The sequence below is a fragment of the Cydia splendana genome, chromosome 18 (assembly GCF_910591565.1).
Source record: "Cydia splendana chromosome 18, ilCydSple1.2, whole genome shotgun sequence".
Classification (NCBI taxonomy): Eukaryota; Metazoa; Arthropoda; class Insecta; order Lepidoptera; family Tortricidae; genus Cydia; species Cydia splendana.
The window spans coordinates 499,638-527,139 of record NC_085977.1 but is presented as its reverse complement, the minus strand read 5'-3'; the positions used below and the strand labels follow the sequence as shown (position 1 = coordinate 527,139).

General features: G+C 38.4%; 2 protein-coding genes across 2 annotated transcripts in view; one reads left to right on the top strand and one right to left on the bottom strand.

Annotated features, from left to right (window-relative positions):
• LOC134799325 (serine/threonine-protein kinase D1) overlaps positions 1-27,502 on the bottom strand; it is a 95,214-nt gene that overhangs the window by 30,271 nt on the left and 37,441 nt on the right. The window lies entirely within an intron of this gene.
• On the top strand, positions 13,369-27,252 carry LOC134799274 (juvenile hormone esterase-like). The gene is made up of 7 exons (XM_063771652.1): positions 13,369-13,481; positions 22,561-22,703; positions 22,820-23,130; positions 23,472-23,684; positions 23,774-24,568; positions 24,717-24,806; positions 25,408-27,252. Exons 1-7 carry the CDS (start codon positions 13,433-13,435, stop codon positions 25,568-25,570), a joined length of 1,764 nt encoding a protein of 587 aa, XP_063627722.1. The 5' UTR covers positions 13,369-13,432; the 3' UTR covers positions 25,571-27,252.

Sequence of the window (27,502 nt, the reverse complement as noted above, 5' to 3'; positions counted from 1 at the left end):
TATGCAAGAGTAATATTTTGTGTCTGGGTCGAGACTTTAATCTGTTATCTTAGGTATAGTGCAGTGTAGGTTGTGGTTGGGCTAAGAAGGCGATCAAAGGGATAGTAGGTAAATGTTATGGCTATTGAGTAAAATCATAACCAACATTATTGAAAATTCGTTAAAATGAGATATTAAGCTTTAGGCACACATTGGGAGTTGAGCATAATATATAATTAATGATCCGACCGACGAGGTACGATATTTTAGCTTAGTTAGATAGTTAATCTTCACATTACTATGAATATGATAGAATTTGTCCACTAATAGCACCGAAGAAAGAATGAGCGCGCCGACTAATAGGCACACCACACACCACCATCAACCACCATTAATAAATAATTATGGGACTTCATCATATTCGAACCTCTACCGAATACCAGACTATACTGCACCTATCCATGAATTCAGGTAGAAGCTTTTAATTCTGTTAATTGTACCTGATATGTTTTAATTGACCAGTCTACTTACAAAAGCTGGTATAATGTCTGCGCGATGAGCACAATAATCGGTATACTGATTGTTTTGGAAGCTACATAGCGACAACCACTGCAGACGATCCCGGAGCCACTGATAAACGGTGCAGACAACATACGGATATTTACGTTTATATGCTGCATGATAACAAAATTCGGTGACTTCCTTAAATTGCAGAATTGACCGTAGGTTAAGGGTTCAGATTCAGATATATGATGATTTAGTGCCAAAGTCCAATTTTGTAAAATTAGGAAACGTACATGAAATTAGTGGACATTGGTAACCTGGGTCTAGAATCCTGTCATCTATCGCTTTAACTAATTGATTTAAAACTACCTCTATTTATTATTAGAAAGACAGTCTAACATTCGAGAAACTAAATTTTAACTAACATTTATTGATCGCCAGGAAAAGAGTCAAGCAAGCTTTTACATTCCTGGTTTTGGAACATTGCTGCCTTTTTCAGTAAAAGTGAATCATAACTGCACCGGAAATGCAGGAATCTCGTCCCCCTATAATAGACGCCAAACGAAAGTTCCGATAGGGTAATAAACCGAGCTGTCAACAAGGATGTGGCTAAAGTCGGTATTGCTTATCGATGAATTACGCTTGCTCGATGAAACAGTATTATACATCTGCATTTATTATAGTACCGATTGCTTAATTAATATATTTAAATATAAATACAGTTTAAGAACTAGGGTAATTAAATAATGACATAGTTATGTGATGGGACCTATTAAATGAGTACTTAATAGATAACTGATTATAGCTGACCGCTATAGGTGATTATAGGTCATTATTAATTTCTAAACAGTTATTAGTAAAATGTTATCGTGGCATTTTCTAATTATGAGTCCCACATATGTATATTATATATAATGCTGCGCGGATAAAATATCATTACTTGCCTGTTAGTTAAGTAATGGAGACCATATTTTCTAACCTGGAGCTATTGAAGTTGAAGGGTGATATTAAGAAGTGGTTCGAACTTTTTAAAAGTTCTTGAAGAACCATCTGTAATTATCGTCGACAATGCGAGCTACCACTCAGTGCAACTCGAAAAAATACCGAACACACATTCCAGGAAGCCGCAAATTCAAGAATGGCTTCGGAAAAAAAACACTCCGTTTGGTAAGACAGACATTGTAGAGGAATTGCTTCGCATAGTCAAAGCCAGTAATCCGGCTAAAGTATATGCATTGGACCAGTTAGCAAACGAATTAGGACATGAAGTGATACGTTTGCCTCCATATCACTGTCAATACAACCCCATTGAGCTCATCTGGGCCCAAATTAAAGGAGAGGTCGCAGCAAAAAATGTGTAGCAGATGTAGAAATTTTGTTCCATCAAGCCGTCGACAATGTTACCCGAGAAAACTAGGCCAAGTGTGTAAAACACGCAGAAGATCTACAACTGGCTGATTTACAAAAATATATCATCAGAGACCAGAACCGTCTGGTAATAAATTTACAAGATGACAGTGATACCGACAGTTGCGACGACGAAAACTATGTAAATTAAGTTTATTGTTTAAGTTTTTATTAAATTGATATTTATTATGTTATTTCTTTTTATGGTATTTATTATAGTTATAAATTATTAGCATATTTTTTTAATACAATGAGTTCAAAACTAACATAACCAATTATTATTATAAACTAAATACCACCATCGATAATCTGCGAAGGTTGCGACACGCAGGTAGTAAAAGGGGCGGGGCCGGCCTAAAGATTTATGACCTCGTCGGAACTTTCGTTTGGCGTCTACAATAGCTGCAGCAGGTGACGTCGCCTCAAGGGTCCCGAAAATAAAGGGTCAAATCAAGGAAGGATCAGGGGGCGTATTTGGATTGTAACAGGTATATGTTATGAATTTGATCTGGATTTTATATGGATACGTTTGTCGTTTTCATCGGCCAATTGTCCTTGTTGGCGACGATGTCTTGTTTCCATGGATGTAGCTGTCGGTAGCCACAATGTAGTCACGTAACACGGTCCGTTATCCGGTGAAAACAACGGACGTTTACAAGCTCAGAAGTTACGCTTTTGGCGGTCTAACATGAGTTGCGTTTTCGCGCGCGACTTCATACATCAAGCGCGACTTCAAGTATGGATGGACTCGCGCGCGAGAACGCAACTTATGCTAGACCGCCAGGTTGAAGAAATGTCACTTTTGAAACTGACAGATGACAGATCATATCCATAACAAATCCAGGCGGCTTAGCACGGTCGCGTTTTTATCCCTTGTCACCATGCCTGTCACGTTCTAACAAGTATGTAAGTGCGAAAGGGACGCGCATAGTGATAGTCGATAAAAATGGAACCGTGCTGAGCCCGCAGAGCACATTCTGTTATTACAATCAGATACACTCCCCCTGATATTCGAATCGGATCTCTGATAGAGTTAGCGGTGCAATCCAATCCCTTATAAGTCTTATGACAGTAACCCTCTAAACCAGTGGTGGGCAAAGTAGGGCCCGCGGGCCATCTGCGGCCCGCGAATGGATTTTATCTGGCCCGCCGCCGGTCCTATGAAATAATTAGTATGTGGCATTGGCCCACGATTATCAATTTATCTCAAATCAAAATAAATTTTGGCAACAATTCTGACCCTCCACTTAAATTTTCTAAACTTTCTGGCCCCCCATGAAGAAAGTTTGCCCACCACTGCTCTAAACTGATTATCGCTGGATTATGTGATGTACATATTCGTAAATAAGGTTTACGGAGCCGAGTGACCGACTCGTGCGCACACGAGCAAAAGGAACACCAGCAAGGGCCCAGACGTCAATAAAACGAGTCGCGACCCGCGACCTTCGGGTCCAACTCGAGCTGCTTGCAAAAACAACGCTTTTACTACAAGGTTAATGTGTTCCACGTGTTATCTTCCGGACTGGTCGGTATGTGCCCGTACATGATATTGATAACTTATTAACTTGATAAGGGCTATAAGAAATTTGAGGCGGACAGCTAGTTTTGTGTGTCAGAATTAGTGATGGTTCAGTTTGGGTGACACGTGTAAGCTATGAAATGTAAGCTATGAAATCTTGCACCTCACGTTCGGGTCGCTGGCTTGAGATAATAGCTGTAAATTGGTAACGGCAAAAAATATGTTTTAAATATTTTGGCAGCTATCTAAACTTTTTCCTTGTTTTATACGAGATAGTTCTATCAGCAGAATGATATGATAGTTTTTTATAACTAAAGTAATTTCGTTTTATATAATTTAATTTCTTCACACTGTCAATAATGCAGGTATTCTAAAATTTTAGGCTTGCATTCATTTTAATAAATATATAATGTAAAATCTATCTACATCTCATGTTAGGCTTTATTATTATTAATCATTCGGCTATATACGTCACTGCTGTGCACAGACCTCGTCTCGTACACGACAGGGCTTGAGTTAGTCCCCACGCTGGCAAAAAGCGGGTTGGGAACTTGACCTTTGAATTTCTTCGCGCATGTATGATAGTTTCCTTACGTTTGTTTTCCTTCACCGAAAAGCGACTGGTAAATATCAAAATGATACTTCCGCACATAAGTTCCGAGAAACTCATTGGAACGGGCCGGGGTTTGAACCCGCGACCTCCAGATTGGCACAATTATACATATAAGGAGAATCTAAATATGATGGACTGTTTTGTAGGTACCAATTGTAATATCGTTAGACGTGATGTCGAAATGTCGGGTGACGTAATGTAGGATGATGCGATGAACTACATTGTCTAGACAGCGTCTGGACGTCACGGATTAAGAAGCCTCTAGGTACTCGGTTATTATTAGAATCTAGGACTTCTCAGTATAGCATAATTATAGGCAGTAGGTACATTGTGGAACGAGGGAGGTATAATCCAGTAACTTTGTCGAATTTTGTAACCTGGCTCTTTTGCGTCAAATCCGGTAGTTCTGACTTTTTGCAGACTTGTTTATGATGTTGGCCCAATGAATAATCCAAGTTTGTGACTTCGAGCGCCGAACGTAACTTTGTCAAAAATCGAATAAACAGCATTTTTTTAAAGATATGGGCGATTATAACCCTAAAGTACTAGTTTTTGATAGTAACTTCCTAGGGCGTTTTGAAAGTAGACTAAATTTGCTACAATAAGACACTAGAATTGTCTCTGTACATCTAATATTTTCCGAGATAAAGCCTAATTTATGCACAATAAATGAAAATTATATGTATTTTTTGTGATAATTTTGGCCTTTACATCATGCACCATTTATAGTGTGGCGATTTGCACTAAATTAAATATTGGGCAATTTAGCCCATTTATTCCTTATTGTGAAAAATATTTTTTTTTTAATAGGCACTCATACATTTTTTTATGGAAAATAAATATTTCGTAGAACGTGGCGGTGATGAATTCCATATAAATTACCTACCTAACCCTTATATTGTACCTAAGAACTGATGTAAAATTATAAAATTTTGAAAGGCTTTATCTCGGAAAATATTAGATGTACAGAGACAATTCTAGTGTCTTATTGTAGCAAATTTAGTCTACTTTAAAAACGCCCTAGAAAGTTACTATCAAAAACTAGTACTTTAGGGTTATAATCGCCCAAATCTAAAAAAATTGCGGTTTATTCGATTTTTGATAAAGTTGCGTTCGGCGCTCGAGGTCACAAACTTGGATTATTCATTGGGCCAACATCATAAATAAGCCTGCAAAAAATCAGAACTACCGGATTTGACGCAAACGCAAAATGTATAATTTTACTGTATTAGTAAGTGAAATATTGGAAACGAGGGTGTTTATTGATGACAGCCGCAGATTGGAGTGAATTAAAGACCCGAGTTTGCAATATTCTTACCCCCAGAGTTACACACAATGATTTTCATCAGACTTTAAACTAAATAATTCTTAAATACGGTGACATTTCAAACATTCTTCCGCGTTATTGTCATTTTTGATAGGTTGCTGAATAATATGCATTTCCTTGTTAATATATTTCTGATAGGTAGATGATTTTGTTCAGATTGTCCGATGACGACGGTTCTACTCATAACTATTAACTTAAAAATAAAACTCTATATACGTTAATATCCCAAAAATATCCATTTTATGCCAAAAATGCCTTTTTTTTTTTTTTGACGGAGTGGGAATGCGTTTATGCACGGTGTGTGGGACTCGCCGTTCCTTTCCCCTCTCCTGGCAAGAGAGGGGGAGAATTTGGCCCTACCCACTAAACCCACTCCGGCGTTTCACCCTCTCTGCCGTTCGTGAGGGCGCACTGGGATCGACTAGGATGACATTCCACCACGGCGCCCTCCGGCAGCCCCGGCTTATCGCCAGGGCCCCCTCACAATGGGGGAGGATCAGAAACGCTTGATCCCCCCCTCCTCCGACGACGTGTATGGGGCCGTGCAATGCGGGTTCGGTACCCGCTGGCCCTACTGGGGCTCGAGGCGAGCATATGCTCTTCGCCCTCGACCCTGCCGTCTACGTCGGAGAGGAAGCGCGTCAGCAGCCGCTTCACGCACCCTCTCCGCCGCCTCCTTCTGTGACATGATTTCTTCGCAGAAGGAGTTCACTGCTTCCCATTTCCTCTCGCTACCCAGCGTCGCCGCTATTATGCTGCGTAGCGAGAGGTCCGCTACCCCCGTGGTCGCCCTGAGGGCAGCTCTTTCCACGGCCCAGCGATTGCACTCTTCTAGAGTGTGCTGGGCCGTGTCGTCCGCCGCTCCACATTCGTGGCACTGGGGCCCCGGCTCCCTCTGTATCTTGTGTAGGTAGTGTCCAAAGCAGCCGTGTCCGGACACCACCTGCGTCACCCTATATGTCAGGGCCCCCTTGGTCCGATCCACCCACTCGTCCATTACCGGGAGAATAGCCCCTATGGTTCGGGTTCCATAGTGGCTATCCTCCAAGGCATCCCTCCATCGCTCTCGATGCCAAAAATGCCTAACATCATTTTAGAAAAGAGCTGATACTCTTCAAACTTAGCTAAGAAAAGAACCACCGCAAGAAGACTCGCTTTCACGTATGTATGACGTAACCAAAACCGCATCGAAATCTGTCCATCCGTTGGAGAGCTACGACGCCACAGACAGACATTGGCGTCAAACATATAACATTAAGATGTTATATCCCACTTTTTTTGGGTCGGGGGTTAATCATTAATCAAGAAGCATCAAGTGCCTAAATAAACCACGGAATAAACCATTCGGAAGCTATCTTCAACAGATAAAACTACTTATCACTCTGCACTAATTATATAAACAATTAGTTAATTAAATATCAAACTGCACTCACTTTAATGCAGTTACCTAGGCAACTAGATAAATTTATTGATAGTTATTTCATATTTGAATAGAGTTACTCTTTTTTCCACATCATTGGAGTGATTTCGTCTGAGTGGAGTGACGACTCCATGATAAAAACTATCATATTTCTTACGATATCGTGTGTCTTCGGGACTTCATAATAAACTTTCAGTCTCCAAGTAAAGAAATTGCTACTCAATAAGACAGTGTACAGCATAAAGGAATACCTAAATAATGAATATAATGCCACCTCAAATATGTAATTTGATATTGTAATTTGAAAACAATTATAGCATGTATTATTTATTCACTTAGATTAGTTTGTATATTTATTGACGATCTTAATATGTATTCATCTTTATATTCGTTTGTAATAAAAACATGTAATACTTAAGGGGCCCACTGATTACCAGTTCGCCGGACGATATCAGCCTGTCAGTTAAACGCAAAATTTGACAGCTCCAAACAACTGACAGGCTGATATCTTCCGCGAACTGGTAATCTATGGGCACCTTTATTGAGATGAATCTAAATCAAAATTTATCTTAATCGATTTACAAAACAGAACAGAAGAGGTAACAGCCAGGCAGACCGAACGAGTTACTTTCGCATGTATATATGTTGCAGTCAAAAGTGTGAACTGGTCAAAAGAACTTTTAACCGACAAAAACAGGCAAAACTGCTTTTGACTGAGCATGTTGGTCAAAAGTAGTTTTACCTGAAAATCATACCTATTTCTGGCAGCAGTTTCCTTTTTAGGGCGTAGCAAAAAAAAAAAAACCCTAACCTACCTATCACTGGGAACAGTTTCGTTTTTCGGGCGTAGCAGAAAAAAAAAATAACCCTAACCTACCTATTTCTGCGAGTACTTTTGACTGATAGTAACAGTCACAATTACTATTAACCAATGATTTTCAGGCAAAACTACTTTTGACCAACATGCTCAGTCAAAATCAGTTTTGCCTGTTTTTGTCGGTTAAAAGTTCTTTTGACCAGGCTCCAATTTCACCACGGTGACAGGTGCGACAATTGTAAAACATCACTGTTGCTGACGTCACAGGCATCCATGGGCTACGGTTACCGCTTACCATCGGGCGGGCCGTATTCCTGTTTGCCACCATAATTGTTTTATTAAAAAAAAACTTTATTATATCGGAAAAAAACAGATATTTCTCTTGCTAAGTTTATGACAATTGTCACAAGAAACACTACAATTGTCACGAAATTCCGACATATAACTCATTACCTGTCAAGAATTACCTACAATTCTTCTAAATCTTGACAATTGTCAGAAACTTCGCAAAAGAAATATCTGTTTTTTTCCGATATAATAAAGTTTTTTTAAATAATACAATGATGGTGGCAAACAGGAATACGGCCCGCCCGATGGTAAGTGGTAACCGTAGCCCATGGATGCCTGTGACGTCAGCAACAGTGATTTTACAATTGTCGCACCTGTCACCGTGGTGAAATTGGGGCCAGTTCACACTTTTGACTGCGACATATATATTGTTTGTTAAGTTTTTTTTCTCATAAAAAATTAGAAATTGAAAATCTGCTGCTGCACAGCTACCGTACGCACGAGCTTCTAGCATTTTCGAGCTGAATGTGTTCATCATCCGCGGGGGTGTAATATACAGACTGTTCGCGGTGTAAATAGCACTTAGATTGGCCGCACTTTGTACCTAGTTTCAATGTTCAATCAGTGTATAAAAAGTATCAATAGTACAAGTACAGTCGCTATCAGATATATCGGAGCGGCCGAGGTGTTCACAATATCTGAACACGCACTTTAACGCCCTGACAATAGAGGGAGGGAGGGGATGATGACTTACCCCCTTATTCATAAACGTTTACTAAAGTTCACAAGCCGATAATAATCGTTTGTCCCTTTCCGACGTATTGGTATGATGGAAAGGAACAAACGATTATTATCGGCTTGTCAACTTTAGTAAACGTTTACGAATAAGGGCCCCCCCCGCATCTAGCGTCTTTCGAGCGTCGGCGCCTATCGGCGTCTGGTCAGCGCTATGGAAAATGACGTCGCTGCGCAGTTGCGTCGACGCTGCGTCGACGATGCGTCGAGCAGCGGCCATAGAATTGTAGAGACGCCGACGCTCGAATGACTGATGTGGGCCCCCCAAGGGGGTTACTCTTTAACTAATACTTATGTTATTGTACATACATCTCCTCATTGTCGTAACAAGCGTAAGATCTAATTAATGTTGTCCGTCTCTTTCAATCGCGCGGTATTAAACAGTGACGCTTATATTATCAGTTAAGTACACAAGGCTATCCATCAAACGGCCGCAGGTGAATGGTCACGTCCATGCGATGTGGTTGCGGTAGTAACGAGATACACGTGTAAGTTGTAAGACGCGTGCGCGCTGTTTGTCATTGACACTATAGCGGCGTTTGAACTTTACATTTGATCTCATTATGATATCACCGCGCATCTCGACAGGACTAGTAAGTTGGTATCGTCTTGGGTCGTCCCATTCGTTTTTCGTCAAGTTCTTAAATTAATCCTATTCTGCTTTCGTCACTCATCCTACATTCGTCACAATCGTCGGTGGCTATCAATGTAGAATGAGTGACGAAAGCAGAATAAGACTAATTTAAGAACTTGACGAAAAACGAATGGGACGACCCAAGACGATACCAGTAAGTTAGCGAGACGCACTGTCGATGACAAAATTACACCAATAAATTTTTGGCAAAAAAATCTGGTACACGGTTTTATCGCTGACTGTACTTTTCTTTCCACTGGCAACTAATACTGTTCGAGGCAATTCTAACAACCCCAAACACAATTACGAGTAGTTTGCGTTGTTTTATCAAAGTTTCTCCATGGCCACCTTCTGTCTCCATCATCAGCTCCACGTCATCATAATATTGCATTGTCATCCGATTTACAGGTGTAATATGTGTATTAAGTAGGTGCAAAATTTCAGCTCAATCGGACTAATGCTAACATCATGGGCACTCGTGTAAAAATACTCTAAAGTTTTAATGCAGCTGAATAGGACCTAGCTGTTTGGCTACCGTCAAGCGAAGCGTGGCATGAATTTAGGGGTAATATTATATACTAACGGATGTCAAATTAGAGTAAAAAGAAGTGTATGGACAGGTTATTTGAACTTGCCACCGAACATCCGGTCATAAAAAAACCAAAAACTAGTTTGAATATAATCCTGAAAGTGCTGACGTTCTTTCAGTCTACCAATTGGGAAATATTCACCGCTTCGAGCGAGATCTGATCTCGCCGCTCTGAGACCCGGGCCTATACCGCTCTACAGTAAAGCTAAAATTTTGACTAATGGCGTTATACAGTCCTCAAATAGCTAGCTTAATAGTTTGTCTTAAGCTGCTATTTTGACTTACGTATAAAAAGTATTTGTAAGAAAGGGATAAAACATAAATAAACTAATTGAGGCTTATTGTAAAGTCTTATAAATAAGGGGGGTAAGTTATTTGCATATCTGATTATCTACAGAACTTAGCACTCTTTTAGATCTGTTCTTTTATCGGGTAAGTATATAAAACTGTGGTCGATTGATTGGATATATAATTAAAGCACTTATTACAATATTTACTATTAAGAGCCAACGGGAGTGGTCATTTCTCCATACAAACGTACTCCTCGTTTTCCTCCGTGGTTTTTGAAGCTAGAGCAATGATTTTTTCAACACAGATTAATATTGTCAATATCTATGTCGGACCGTTTTGCTTTTTTTGATATTTTTGTTTTTAAGGCGCTACAGCCCTTCAAAAATGGCCAAAATGGCCTAATTGACTATGCCGCAATGAGAGGCGTGGCATTCAAAACTGATATCAATTAGCCAAAAAAGCAAAACGGTCCGACACAGATAATTTCATAATCATTTAGATTTCCAAATTTGGTTACGATTGGTTAAGTTTTGGAGGAGGAAACAGAGTAGTACGAAACCTCGATTTTTGAGATCTTTACGCAGGATTTTTCGCCTTGTCCTTATCGCACTACTTTTAGCTGCCGCTTCCGTTACCGAGACGGGTATATTTACCTAAAATATTTAAAACTCAGCTCCTGTTTCGGTAACATTTCGTACAACTTATATTACTTACGCATGCCTGCTTGTGCGACATCCACCCGCAAGATGTAGGTATTTCTAGACAAGTAAGAACCGATCTGAAGGTGACCCGTCCCCGTGGAAATGTTGCGTTGATGGCACGAGGATACTATTTCTGTACAAGTTTCTCACAAGTTGTGGAACTTGCAGATATTACGAGAATGAGCCGGCATAATGGAGTTACTGTTAACTTAATAAAGTGCAGTAAAGGAAAAGGTTCTGTGATATTATAGTAGATTGTTAAATTTGTTAACCAAGGGATGACAGGCACTCATTTCTGCTGAGGTAGTCTCACTGCGTTCGAGCGCCAGTCCGTCCGAGGCTGAAATGATGCCTTTCACCCGAGTTAAACACTCTACTTTTCATTTCGACCACGAGTAAAGTAAAATGCATGTGTTTTTTTAAAAACATGACTAAGTATTAATTTTTATAGTAGTTTTTGAAGGTACTTTCAATTAACAATTTAGGCAAAAGTATCGTTATTTATGGAATGGGGAGTCAACTATCAGAATGGAAATTGTATAACAAATCCATTTATACCAAAATTTCAATTACTTATCGTAAAAAACAAAATCGTACTTCGAACCTAAAATGCTCTAGTGCAGAAACATATCTTTTTCTGTACACCTTTTAGAACAACAATGACCCTCTTTCAGAGCATGAGAAATGAAAAATATATAAAAACGTCGTTATGCAGTGAACGAAACATGTCGAGCAATCATCGACTTTATAAACGTGAGTGACCCGGTTTAATATATTTAATATGTCAGTGTCTCACGGAAATTTTGTTACTAAAAAGGTTCTGTGGTTAGTATTTTCGCGTATGTGAACGACATTTAGTTTTCTGCTGGAAAGCAACGCGAGTGCGGAATTCTGGCCGAAGCGAAGGGTGTGGTATTTCAGCGGTTCCGTGGGAATCTGCCGAAACCTACACCGGAACTGGTGACGCAACATAAAATTGTGTCGTCAAAAAGATTATAAGCTTTTGAGATTCTTATTATTGACTGGGTTATGGGTCTTAGCTATCTGAAATAATGATTGCAGTAAATTCTCGTATCTTAACCACTTTACCAGTTATCGCCCGGGAAGCTATGATTAAGGAAATTTCTCTGTTTAGGGGTCTTTTAGTATTGTGATAGCGGAAATAAGTACATACGGCCATATCTACGCAGAAATTCATCATAAAATACAACAAACTCTTTTAAATAATAGTCAGAATCGAAGTGATGAGCTTAGAAGACTTGGTGCTATAAGAACATCAAATATTTGAAGGAGCGTTAATGATTTCAAAGGTTGATAGCTACATAATTAACATATTGGTTGTTATTATTGACACAAATAATCGCCAGGTTACCTACGTAATGTTATCAGTGGATAGGTACAAGCATTATCATAATGAGTCTAAGGTCCCACCAGAACCGCTAATCTAATTAGTCTTGCAAATAGTTTTCCGATACTGCAAATTAAAAATGTTGACTCAGATATAACACGTAACGTGTTGGTGAGATAAAAAGCGTGTTTCATGTGTTCATTGTGTTATTATTCGCAGTGTACGTCATAATCAGAGTGTAGTCATTACAAAAGACAGTTTTCACACAACGACCGATAAATACCGTTATTTCTTATGTAAGCTTTGAGACTATTTATTTAATTATTCTTGAGTCGTAATTTAGAAAACCGGCTTTGGGGAGTTTGGGGGCTATTTTGTAGCTAATACCTGTAACAAATGTGATAGTAGTAAGAAAAGGCGGCGTTTAAAGTTAACTGTAGGTGTAGGTAGAGTTAGTATAAATTTATAAAACAAACAACATTGTCTATTCGTAGAATGATTTTGGAGTCAAACTTAATTTAGTTTCGCGGTGTACCGTGTTTTCTTTTGAAGACCGAAGACCATCATTCATTATCTTGACCTAGCGTGTTGTAAGTTTACTTACATCTTTTGTTTTTCTTAGTTAACCTCAACGAACTTTAAACGGATCAAGAAACGCTTAGAGCCACTTGCACCATTCACTAACCCGGGGTTAACCGGTTAAATCTGGAGTTACCATGGTTATTGGTTACCAGTACAATTTGACACTGGGTTAACGGTTTAATCGGTTAACCGCGGGTTAGTGGATGGTGCAAGTGGCGGTTAGAAGTGAATTTTGTGACCTGTTGTTTTATGTTTAATTTCCAACACAATGGTAGAGAAGACTGCTAGTGAATATGTAGATGCCTGGGGTATTTACATTTAGCAAAATGCCTTCAGAGGCGTAAGTTTCCACGTCGTCAAGGCTGCACGAGGAGCGCGCTCTTGTGTTGACGCTACTCGCGCATGGAAGTGCTGTCGCTCTGAGTACGGACCAAGGTAATTTTCAGATTTACAACGACAAAAAGTGGAGATGTCAGCATGTCAAATTTATATGAAGAATGAGGTTTGTTATGACAGTTGGTCACGTCTTCGTCGGTGCAGAGGGAGGTTGGTCCGAGTTGGTATATATTGGGGCGGCGGTGGGCGCTCGCCTCAGTGCCCGCTGGCGTGGCGAGCGACATGGAGCTACACGTGCGGTGCGCACTCGCGGTGCTGGCGGCGTGTTGCGGTGAGTTACTGATGCTGTGCGCGGGGGTTTTTGACGGTTCAGACAGACGCCGCTTTGACAAATATCGTGCCGCAAGAATGTGAGAATTTTTGACAATATGTCGAATGTGATTTTGATAGATGAATCTTAATACATATGGCTATTCACCACTCGTATTATAGTCAAATAAACGAATTATGTGCTCATACTAAACTCTTTAAAAAAAATCAAGACCAAATATATCAATACCTCAATGAAATAGTGACGTTTACTAGACATATTACATTATTGTTATAAAGTATATTTGTATGTTACAAAAATATATATTGTTTAACTCATGAATCTCATGATAATTAGGTATTATATAAATGTTAAAGTTTTATTATTTAGTAATTTAGTCTTCTGTTATGTGATACACGTCACCTGGGTCCTGGATTATTATTTCGTTTATATGAATATATGCTAAAAGCATAACAAGTAGTTTATGATAGCGACATTAGTTTACAACAAAGTATGCGTCTACCCGCTGAATTACGAACGGAAACATCTGACGAAACATTTGAACGTCAACTGAGAGTCCTTTTATTGGATAATCCACTTTATTCTGTAAATGAGTATATGACCCTGACATTTTAAATTGAAAATTGAATCGTATAAATTTGACATGTTCTCAGTTATTGATTTATGTATATTGTAATATGTACCTAGTATTTTATTTAGAACATGACGATCATTAAGAGATACTCGTACTAAGTTATTACCGTATTTTGTTTTGACATGAATGGATAAATTGTTGACATAAGATTAATTATTGCAAGACATTTTTTAATTTGTATGTATTAAATAATATTATGTAAATATGAATGACGATCATAATATAAATTCCTGTAGATTAGTCTAGCATAATTTATAATGTAATTTAATATTATGAGAATAAATATCTAAATCTAAATCTAATCTAAATCTATGTGTAAAAATAAAATCATGATTGCCGGCTCTGAATATATAATTAGAAGGCCGAAATGTCAACCGGTTGAATAAAGAAAGTAAAGTTGAAAAGTCAATATTATCAATAAAGTGCAACGATAAGTGATATCAGTTAAATATAAGTTGAGTGCAAGTCGCCGGGCAGATGTAAACAAAGATAATCACCGGGTGCAAGCATGCGTATGCGCTCGTAGCGCCGCTACGAAGCCGCGTAGACGGTGCTACGAACCTTGCGCAAACGCAATGAACGCAACGGACAATGCTACGCGTGTTGATGTCATACGTATTTCTTTTCTGAAACTGTAATATCCTAAAACTAAAGTGGCTAACCCATTTTAGACTACTCCTTGGTTACTTTATTTGCGTATTGGATTGGTTATCCTATTTCCGCTAAGTGTTAAGGACGCTTGTTTAGGAGTTTGTTAGTTGAGCGGCCAAACGAGTTGTTTTGATTTGGCGATCTATAAATACCAGCAAGGACAAGTAGAGGCCGATTGGCCGCTACATTGTAACCTGCGCGGGCGATTATTAAAGAAAGTTAATTTCCAATGGTCGCGCGGAAAATTTACTAGTGCCAGAGGTAAAAACTCTATATAGAACAGAGATGGGGGCGAGAGAGTTACATACCTATTATGTGCGTCAAACGTGTCGTAAGGTCAGTTTTCTTTTTTTGTACACACTGTTATTAATAACCCTATTATTGGCAATGAAGAAACGAGCTTGTTATTTTTGGGTTAAGGGTTTTGTTTTTGACACGCTCATAGATTTTTCAGACATATCCTATGGCGGCAATTATTCCAATAACGAACGGTCTAATAGCAAAAAGTCTTAACTAACATCTTGTGAGTCCTGCTATATGATTGGATCAAGTGTTAAACGCAGAAGGCGTTAGCCTTTCTTAGGTCCTGCGGCTGCATGAAATACCTACACAAAACATAATAAAATATATCGAGTTAAGATTTATATTTTTATCGATATTAGGATACCTAGCGAGATAATATGACGTGTCTGCGTTGCTTAACACCGATATGCAGATTACGATTATAAATATTTAAGATATGCTTCTATTGTTAGGGAAATATCACTTCGTATGTAGTAAATAATAAATTGAACTGTGGAATTATCTCCATCACTCAATCTATTGTATTATTCATTTAACTGTTTATTTATTATATATTTTAGGCATTTGTAATGAGAATCATTATATGCGAAATAGTCACAATATTTTTCGCGGCGTCAAATGGAACAAGTGTGAATTAAAGATGACCGGTTTAGATTACATTTACATGTTTTATGAGTTCATTGCCTGTGTTCATGCTATCGAATACACATAACCATTGTAGACTCTATTTCAATGAAATAACGATTACAAGTAGTCACCCAAGTGTATCTTTGACCCTCTTTGTGACAGATACGGTATCGGCCAATAATTGTTTTAAAAGATCACTAATATATAGTAAATATCTTATCTTTGAGATAAGTAACTATTAGAATTGGAGACTTTGAACGATAAATACGGGCCACGCCAATTATGAAATCGCTCTTTTATTTTAATGATTTGTACCTACATATTATTTATTAACAGTATCAGTTCTTAGATAAGTATAGAGAGACAAGGCGCACCCTAAAGCGTTAAAGTCGGAACTTGAAACATGTTCTTTATCTAAGGGTATATGTTACCTATATTTCGCCATACAATACTACTTTTAACGTTTCTGACAATCTTTATATCATATTTAAAGCAGCCTATCTCATCGTTGTAAATAAGGACTGCTGTAATAACATGTCTAATACAGTAGCAGCAGAAGTTGCTAAGCGGGCGAGGTGTTCAAAATTACCTTGACACGCTCTTGTTCTCTTAACAATAAAGTAAAATAGATAATTTTGAACACCTGGCCCGCTTAGCAACTTCTGCTGCTGACTGTACAAAACTCAGCCTCAAGTTAGTTACCAGTACCACATAACGGTAACATCGGATAGCAGCGAGGTAAACAAGCACACGACCCGAAGTTCAGTGACACGCCCTACAAATAATAACAGCGGCTAATAATTGCGACATCTGAAAACAATCCGCGCGTCATAGATAGCGTCTCGTAAGAATAACATCGGCCCACGCACGGTGGGCTGAAAATCGGCCTCCATAGAAATAGAAACCGAAGTCTTAGGGTCGGTTGCACCAAACAGTTCGTATCGTTAAAGAGTTCGCTATATTTTTATGTATGGAAGGTTTCATAGTAAAGCGCCGGGGCGCGCCGGCTGACGTTGATCAGTCTGTCAAATGTGGTTGGTGCAACTGGCCCTTAAATTTGAACTTTTTTTTATTGAAATAGCTTTTGTTAGGTTTTATTATGTCCCAAAATTAATCTTAGCTAATTTGGTTGGAAAAATAATTAATTATATTTTTTTTTTCAAAATCTTTGTATGGCGCGTATCAGAAAAATCAAGTTTTCTCCGAAAATAAAAAGTTAACCGTAATATCCTGACCTCGGAGTAAATATCTATGGAGTAGAGACGCGCACTAATTTCTATCTGAAAAATTCTGTCGTTTATGGCGCGGGGGACGAGGTAACGCACACAAATAATGTTAACACTAATGCATTTTTAGCATGCGTCGCTACACACGCACACGACAAAATTATCAAACACTAGCAAAAACTATATTCACACAAGTACAAGAACAAACACAGACAACCCTGTCCGTGAACGAGATGACGTCAGTTCTAAGTAAACCTAGATAGTGCGAGGGACGCGCCGATAATATTGTCGATAAAATTGACAATGAATTTTAATTTCTGATTTTATCAATTATAATAATAATACAATATCAAGTCTTTGTACCAGCATTTTACTAACTTTGAATTTTTGTATTGTTTAGATGTTATTTCTAATAGTTTGTCAATTTGTTTAGGGCGAATCTTGCAAGCTGATATAGAATGATTTTTTATTATCAGTTCATTAGTTAATATTTTACATGTTGGTTTACTTCTGAAAGCAATGCAATACGACCGACCGGTCTGGTCTAGTGGATAGTGACCCTGTCTGCTAAGCCGATGGTCCTGGGTTCGAATCCCAGTAAGGGCATTTATTTGTGTGATGAACACTAATATTTGTTCCTGAGTCATGGTTGTTTTCTATGTATATAAGTATGTATTTATCTATACAAGTATGTATATCGTCGCCTAGTACCCATAGTACAAGCTTTGCTTAGTTTGGGGCTAGGTTTGATCTGTGTAAGATGTCCCCTAATATTTTTTTTTTATTTATTTTATTTAATATACTATCGAGCATGCAGATCTGATGACAGAGATGGAACGCGGCCATAGGATGTCATTTAAGGGATATTGAGTAGGGGATAATTAGTATATATATCGGCGGTAGATCGTAAAATCGGGCATATCGAGATATTCCTAGGCATATCATGAAACGCCGCCATTTAATAATCTGCCTTTTGCATTTTTTGCCACGGCTAGTGCTGCATTCTATGTGGCATTTGGAGCAGAATGCGTAGGTACTAGGTAGGTACTAAAATCATACGCTACCCAAACACGTACTATAAGTAGGCTGTCAAGCCATTTCAATGGTTATCATTTGCTAAAATTAGGACATCCTACTTATTCGATATGCCTAAATGTTGAGGTTTGAACGGTATGGCTGGTGGTCACTAGTCAGATCATGACATGCCGGCGTTTCATGATCTGCTTAGGAATAATACACCTTGAAGTTAGCACGATATGGCTGGTGGTCACTAGGCAGATCATCATCTGCCTAGGAATATCACTCCTTGAGGTTTGTACGATATGTTTTACTGTTTTACTATGTAGAAACTACTTAATAAGCATGATGTTAAAATATTTTCATTAAGGAAACTGTAAGTCTAGTTTTAAGAAAAGTTCCAGTGTTATATATAACTATAAAAGACTGTTTGTTTCTTAAATAAATAAATAAAAATAAAAATAAAATAAAGATATGGCTGGTGTTCGCTAGGCATCATGACCATCTGTATATTATTCATTATGTTTATATCGATTTTACCGATATTGGTTTTTATGGTGTCCCATCACTAATATTGGTACGGTGATGCCAGAGTAATAAATTAAAAGTGCCTATTTATGGAAAGTGACAGCCGTAAATACCTTAAATTAATAAAATATTTGACATGTTAAATAAAAATATATAGAGTCAAGCAAATCTTGTCAGTAAAAAAGGCGAGAAATTCAAATTTTCTATGGGACGATATCCCTTCCCGCCTACATTTTTCAAATTTGCCGCCTTTTTCTACTGACAAGATCTGCTTGACCAGCTATATGTAGAAACTAAAGGAAAAATTAATTTTCAAAAATGAGTCTATCGGTAATTTTACGTTATTTAGGGGTTGTGCACAAATCACGCGAGATGTTTTCGACTACTTTTTGATCCCCCGTCCCCCTTTTCTTTATTCTTATAGATCTATTTATTTGATTAAATAAATTAGGTTGATATGAAACTAAGGTGTTATATAAAAATAATGTGTTACATAAATTATAAATAACAAAAAGCAACGCAAATAGGGCATATTACTGCTATGTTCTGCCGCCAGAGTGTAGCACTAAGCTAGCTAGTAAATTTTCTCTTTTCTCTTTATCGCTCAAATATGCAATAGTGATAGAGAGGTTAGATAACGAAATTTAAATTTTCTTGTCCCGCGGTGGACCCCCAGATTGTGATGGATTGTGGTAGTCGCGCCCCCTACGCAGAGTTTCGCATAATATTTCCTATTACAAATTCTACTCGTACCTAATTAATATTTAGAAAGTCTTCTTTAGAATTACCCTAAATTAGATCTAATATCATATCACTGGTATCACTGTCAGATTGACAATGTTTTTTAGTTATTTGCAAAGTTAATGCACTATTTGATAATATTTAGATGTAATAGTACTTACATATGATAAGAAACGTGTTCTTTTTGTAGACTAGACGTTTCCGATCTCATTTTGCACGAGAAAACGCTGCAATTCGGCATTTTCGGCTCCTATCATTCCGCTTAGACTGACGTTTGCTGAATGGCGTATGACGTGTGGCAACTAGTTTTATATAACCTCCTTGACCGGCGGCCGCGATCTTTTTGCAGAGGGGAACGCCTGTTAATGGCCGCTCCATAGATATTTACTCCGAGATCCTGACAGATAATTTTAAAACCAATTATTCGTGTTTTTTCCACATAATTAGAATTTTCCTACAGGGTGCACTTTTTTTTTAAATCGATATATTTTTTTATATAATTTTTTTATTTTAATACGGTTATACTCGTTATTTTGACTACAAAAATGAATTTGAGTTTGATCGAACCAATAACTTACGCGTAGTGAATTTTTGTTCTAAGCAAATGTATGGAGGGTACGAGTAAAACGGATTTTTTTTCGAAAATTTAAGGTATACCGTAATATCCTTGCAGATGATTTAAGTACCAATTATTAAGGATATTTTGACATAACGCGAACTTTTCTACCGTATGCACTTATTTAATAAAAAATAGAAAACTTAGTTTTTCATGCTGAAATAGCTTTTTCTCATTGTTTTAATCAAATAAATAATAAACATACAAGAGTTACAAGTAGAAAATTGAAAATAAAACCATTACATCCTTTACATTATTACCCTTGTATCCTCTTTATTACATTATCTTTGTACTTAATGAAACAGTATTTAACAAATGACACATTGATAATGATCATTAATGAGGTCCGGTTACAATCGTTAGTAGATACTATGAATACAGTTTAATCATTAAGGTTTTAATCATTATGCTTATAATTAGACGTAAAACTAATTACAATAACAATGATATAGAATGGTGGTGTTCATTAGTACTTGCAATAAATAGGTAAGGGGCATTTTATATTTTAGTTCATCTTGAGCTTCTTAACCGCTAACTTATACGACCATAAACCATGGACAGTCTTATTACGAACTTGGACTTGTTTGTTATCCTAAAATCTCAAGGATCTAGTTTAAATCACGAAGCTTTGTTTGAAATAGTGCTAATTAAATCAAACCTTAACCTATCAGAAGATCTGAATAAAAAAAAAACGTGACACCTTGAAAGAATTTTGCCGAAGATTTACAAGAGCTGCTACTGACAGATGGAAGGAAAGCCAACGGAACACAGAAAAATTTAGAACAATGTATGGATCTTGGTTGAGATTTTAGGATAACAAACAAGTCCAAGTTTGTAATAAGCCTGTCCATGGTTTATGGTCGTATAAGTTAACGGTTAAGAAGCTCAAGATGAACTAAAATATTAAATGTACCCCTTACCTATTTATTACAAGTACTAATGAACACCACCATTCTATACCATTGTTATTGTAATTAGTTTTACGTCTAATTATAAGCATAATGATTAAAACCTTAAACTGCATTCATAGTATCTACTAACGATTGTAACCGGACCTCATTAATTTTAGACTCATCAGTTGTCAATGTGTCATTTGTTAAATACTGTTTCATTAAGTACAAAGATAATGTAATAAAGAGGATACAAGGGTAATAATGTAAAGGATGTAATGGTTTTATTTTCAATTTTCTACTTGTAACTCTTGTATGTTTATTTTTTATTTGATTAAAACAATGAGAAAAAGCTATTTCAACATGAAAAAATAAGTTTTTTTTATTTTTTATTAAATAAGTGCATACGGTAGAAAAGTTCGCGTTATGTCAAAATATCCTTAATAATTGGTACTGAAATCATCTGCAAGGATATTACGGTATACCTTTAATGTTTGAAAAAAAAATCCGTTTTACTCGTACGCTCCATACATTTGCTTAGAACAAAAATTCACTACGCGTAAGTTATTGGTTCGATCAAACTCAAATTCATTTTCTGTAGTCAAAATAACGAGTATAACCGTATTAAAATAAAAAAATTAAATAAAAAAAATATAAAAAATATATTGATTAAAAAAAAAGTGCACCCCGTAGGAAAATTCTAATTATGTGGAAAAATCAAGAATAATTGGTTTTAAAATCATCTGTCAGGATATTACGGTTAACTTTTTATTTTCGGAGAAAACTCGATTTTTCTGATACGCGCCATACAAAGATTTTGAAAAAAAATTGTAATTAATTATTTTTCCAACCAAATTAGCTAAGATTAATTTTGGGACATAATAAAACCTAACAAAAGCTATTCCAATAAAAAAAAGTTCAAATTTAAAACTTCGGTTTCTATTTCTATGGAGGCCGATTTTCAGCCCACCGTGCCACGCCGCGCCGACCCGCCTTTATCCAGGCAAGTGTATGACGGCTTATATACATTTTAAAAATATTATGATAACATGATATCAATCTCAAGGCTTCAATCTGATATGACTCGTCATACTAATGAAATAGTGCCACCGAGACTCAAAAAATGTGTCCGGGGTAGCGTTGGCAAGCCATCGTGTAAGCGTATGAATGTATGAGCCTATGAATATATATCATAAACGAATCCTCCATAAAACGGCTTGTGCTTTGTGAAAAGTGAAAACTAAATTGCATAAGTTATAATTGCTTCGAAGATGCAGATTTCCAAGATTATGTTTTCAAGCTTAATCTGCATGTGTACTCTTGATCATCGCATCGTTTCCGGAATATCCTGAGGCATTATTGTTATGCAATAACCGTACTCGCTTTGATTTCCTGTTGCGATGATCATATGAGCGCATAATCAGTCGATTGCGGGCATGCGTCAGCTGCAGGGCCGCAGGGAACCGGCCAGCTTCGTAATGTGCGACCTAAATAAATCTGCACGGTCAGACCAGGCGAGCGCATTCATTTATTTCATCTTGACCTAAATTGCAGGCCAATTGCATACTTAGTGCAGTGTAAGGCAATGTTAACATCAATGAAACTCGGGAAAAGGTTGACTACAATGAATGTTCAAACTATGACACTAATACATTTTAGCAAGTGCCAGTGTATCTTAAAATTATAGCCATGATAACCATATTGATTAAACAAAAATAGTAGGTATTGTAATCATGAGAAAAAGGGAATAAGCTGGAGCATTAATAAGGAACTAATCACAGTATCCAACAGTGCTCCAGTTCTTGTGAAGATATTATATTAAATTTCATCATGATGTCCATTCCAGCATGGAGCGCTTCCGCGCAGGAGCCCGTGTGGGCCGACACCGAGGCGGGGAGGGTGTGCGGCGGCTACGACCCCAATGGTGACTACGCTTACTTCCTGGCGGTTCCTTACGCCAAGCAGCCTCTCGGTGAACTCCGCTTTCAGGTAAGCATTATCCTTGGGAATTTCGCGCTCTTTAAAGACAAAACATTTTGAATTGATAGACCTGACAATTAACAAAGTAAATTGAACTCTTTCACGATTCGTTTATAAAATTTCAGGAACTGCAGCGTCCGGACCCATGGACAGAATGCCGGCCCGCGACCGAAGAGGGCCCTATTTGTCCCCAGCGGGACCTTTTCTATGGGCCAATCATGCATCCCCGCGGTCAGAGTGAGGAGTGCATCCACGCCAATATCTACGTCCCTCTGAAGTCCTTGCCCTCCAGAGCGCGCGGCGAGAGTCGTCCGTTGCTGCCGGTGCTGGTGTACATGCACGGTGGAGGCTTCGGCTTCGGCTCGGGAGATCCGGATGCACACGGCCCGCAGTACCTCGTCAAAGAGAATGTTGTCGTCATCACGTTTAATTACAGGTGAGGTTTCAAAAGATTGACCTTAGGGACAACGTATAGATAACTGATAAAGTAATTAAACCCTGAAACGTGTGAAAGGTTTCTTTTGTACATACTTTGGATCATCGGAAGCTTGTTACGAGCAGGGACTTAGCACGAGACCAATACCGCTGGAAATAGTATGTATACGTGGCGGGCTTATGAGGGCCGTTTGCACCTCTAGGACTCCTTAGGACTAGCAATATGCTCTGGGTATTAAAAAGTCTTGTTTAGATAACACTCATCCTTTTTGAAACGGTGTATAGCAGTTTTAAACAACTAACGAGCTAACTAGAGACCTAATGAAATTATTTCATTTACAGGATTGGAGCTTTCGGTTTCCTGTCCCTTAACTCGTCGAGTGTCCCCGGCAACGCTGGTCTCCGGGATATGGTGACGCTGCTGCGCTGGGTGCAGCGCAACGCCGAGGCCTTCGGTGGCAACCCCCACGACGTCACGCTGGCCGGACAGAGCGCCGGCGCTTCCTCCGTCCATCTGCTGTCACTTTCTCAAGCAGCAAAGGGACTTTTCAAGAGGTAAAGCTCAAATATTGATTGATAGAAAAGGATACAGAAAAACGACAATAATGCACTAGAGGATACTAAATGACACCCCTTTATTGCAGAGCCATTTCAATGAGTGGTGCAGGATCAAGAAATTTTTTCACGACATCGCCAGCATACGCGCAAACGGTATCGGAATTATTCCTCGGTTATCTAGGCATCAACAGTACTGATCCTGAAGAGGTGCACCAAAAGCTTATTGTTCTTCCGCTAGAGCAGATCATTAAAGCTGAAATACAGATTCAGGACTACACGGGTCTCCTCGCATTCAGTCCCGTGGTCGAATCCGAACACCCGGGGGTCAATATAATCTTGGATAGTGACCCGGAGGTGTTACAAGCGCAAGGTCGAGGCAAAGATATCCCCTTCATAATTGGCTTCACAAACGCAGAATGCGAAACATTTCGACCACGATTCGAACAAATCGACATTGTCGAAAGGATTAAAAACATGCCTGCGCTGGTGGTGCCCCTAGGGGTAACTTACACGACCCCGCCAGCGGAGCTTCCCAGTAAAATTGCGAGCATTCAAGAGGAATACTTTAGTGAATCATTGGATATGGATACGTTTTTAAGCTTCTGTTCAGAGGCTCACTTCGTATATCCCGCGCTGAAACTGGCAAAGACGAGAGCCGCCAACAAGGGAGCCCCTGTATTCTTGTACCGGTTCGCGTATAACGCGGACAATAGCGTGTACAAAAAAGCGCTCAATCTGACATACGTTGGCGCCGGGCACTCGGAGGACCTCACCTTCGTGTTCCGAGCCAATCACGTGCTGGGAGACACGATCGAGTCGGCCGCAGACAGTGGCATGATTACGAAAATGACGGCGTACTTCGCTAACTTCATGCGACATGGGTAAGTACTTTCCACTTTATGCTAAGGGCTCAGAGGAGCAAGAAATATATGACAAAGTACTTATACTGATTCTTATAAATGATGATGAGACAGCTTATCTATTGAAACGTTTATTTAACTTTGCCTAATCTAACATATTTAATTCTAGTAAACCAACGAAGAATGTCGAGTTCAACGCAGACAGTAGCATGTTTACGAAAATGTCGAAGTTATTCTACGCTAGCTTCATACCATATAGGTGAGTTACTGATGGCCAATGCGTTCAGAGCATTGAAGACACAAATCGCAGTTTGAGAATAATTGAATTTGTTGCACCTGCCGCGATAGCAGAGGACGCTGGTTCGGTTCCAGCCTGGGGCACTGGAGGCCTTGGTCACTTTTTAGGGTTCCGTACCCAAAGGGTAAAACGGGACCCTATTACTAAGACTCCGCTGTCCGTCCGTCCGTCCGTCCGTCCGTCCGTCTGTCACCAGGCTGTATGTCGCGAACCGTGATAGTTGCTGTTGCTGTGACAGTTGAAATTTTCACAGATGATTTCTGTTGCCGCTATAACAACAAATACTAAAAACAGAATAAAATAAATTTAAGTGGGGCTCCTATACAACAAACGTGATTTTTGACCGAAGTTAAGCAACGTCGGGCGGGGTCAGTACTTGGATGGGTGACCGTTTTTCTTTTGCCGTTTTTTGCATTATGGCACGGACCCTTCGTGCGCGAGTCCGACTAGCACTTGCCCGGTTTTTTCTTAGTATATGACATTTATTTCAGTTTATAATTTGTTTTTTATTACCAGATCTCAGTTTTGAACGGTTTAGCAAATGTAACTTATTTATTTCCAGTAAACCAATGACGAACGTCAACGACTGGCGGCCGGTGCCGGCGGCGGAAGGGACGTACAAGTACGCTCCGTACAACAACATAGTGAACTACGAGGAGGCCGACCAGTGGCCGCACTACCAGAGGATAACAAAGTTCTTCGACATCATTTACGAGACCAGCTAAACCAGACCAACGCCCGTGTCGGTCCTATCAGCTTTAATTGATTCTATACAACAAATGACAGACAGAACAGTTCCATAGAAGAAATGAGTAGTACTCATTATAAGTATTGTGTTATGTGGTGAACCGTCTGTGAATGTGTGAAATGGATATGATTGTTAAGCTATTACTAAGTTAACTTACAAACACGCTAGATAGGTTTTATACTGTTTTTATTTAAGTAAGGAAGGTAATTGAGGTTTCGTCTATTTGACTATCATTGGCTCATGTATGTTCACGCGTTAGAGGGAGATGGATAAGCTACGATTTTCGTTGTTCGTGGTTATAGTCAAGGATGCTAAAATTATGACAATTACGGGGAGCTGGAAAATCTACAAAAGAGAACAGCAAAGCATAAAAAAATTCAAAGATACGTAATTATTCTAAACTAATTTATTAAGAACGATCGGAAACTTTGACAAATATACATACCTAATTAATTGTGTAGAACGAATTTATTAATATTTATTTGACTTTCCTTACAATCATCAAAAGGTAATCGTAACCCCTTAATTAAAAGACAGACCACACCGAAACTTGACCCATGAGACGTGTGTTATACGTTGCGTTTTGCCATAGTATCTGCTGTGTAGGTATATGGTGCGTCAGCGCTAGGGCTTCCAATACCGGGATCCCGAAATACCGGGATCCCGTCTGCTTAATCGAATCAAGAATCAAGCATTTTAAACGCATTTTTAAATACCGGTATTTTTAATGCAATACCGGGATCCCGGTATTTTCAAAAACAAGGAAAATGTGCCGATTATACCGTTTAATACCCACTAAAATGATTAAATTCGGCTGTATCAAGAAAATTACTACACGTCAGACACATTTATCTGGCATCATGACCCCATTTGATTGAAACAAGATCTGTGCACATGCGTTAGATTAATATTTGGTGATGAATTCTGATGTTCACGATATGATATTAATATAATTAGTTCTTAAAATTATATAAAAAAAAAGTACAAAGAAATGAGCAAGGAATTGTAGTATGGCAAACGAATTTGAATATAGTTGGCTGGTTTATTAGGATGAACTAAAAATATGACTGGTGAAGTCAACAAGGCGGATAAAATGATTGCCAACCTGGAGGGTGAAATGATAATTATTGCAAATGGCGATTATTGTTTAATATCCTAAGCTAAGGACATACATATCTAATGTTACAGTGAGCTTTTTTTAATAAAATTCAAAAAATTCAAGCGATTCATAGTCAATACCGGGATCCCGGGATTCCGGTATTGATGAACACAGTTTCGGTATTAATACCGATATTGAAAGAAGTCCGGTACTTGGAAGCCCTAGTCAGCGCCATATCTAGCCGATATATAAATCATATTTTGATGGATCAGTTGATATACATATAGACCAATGTGCTTTTGTGCTTTTGATAGCAAGTTATTTGAATCGAAATAAAAAAGTCGGAAAAGCTTTAATGTAGTCTGGTTAGGTATCTTTTCAGTAGAATGAGGAGGAATATTTAAAAAGTACAATAATTGACATCAGTGGTTGGTTTGGCTAGAGCAGTAGGTTGTTTCATTTGTCTGTGACTCGGAAGGGAAGGCAAAAGGAGGATTGCATCGACTGAAAACTATTTGTAATTATACTAATTATAAGATGAGCGGCGAGAGAAATAAATGTTTTCTTTTGAAATTATAGTTTTACTAATGAACTGGATAAATTCGGATAGAGTAACAGTACTACACGTACCCCCTAAAGAAGGAATCCTGTTTGCGAAACATGAGACTCTAATTGAGATTAATAATAACTAATAATATCTCTTTATAGCGGTCAATTGAAACCTACATCGATCCAGACTTTAGCGAAAGTACAAGTCTAACTATAGTGTACACTAACATGTAATGAGATATTTAACAGTCAAAATACGAT

Excerpts from the sequence above, each read along its gene's own strand:
- LOC134799274 (XM_063771652.1), top strand. The coding sequence starts at position 13,433 with ATGGAGCTACACGTGCGGTGCGCACTCGCGGTGCTGGCGGCGTGTTGC. Across the intron at positions 23,131-23,471 it reads GTCATCACGTTTAATTACAG|GATTGGAGCTTTCGGTTTCC; the intron begins GTGAGGTTTCAA and ends TTTCATTTACAG. Across the intron at positions 24,807-25,407 it reads GCTAGCTTCATACCATATAG|TAAACCAATGACGAACGTCA; the intron begins GTGAGTTACTGA and ends ATTTATTTCCAG.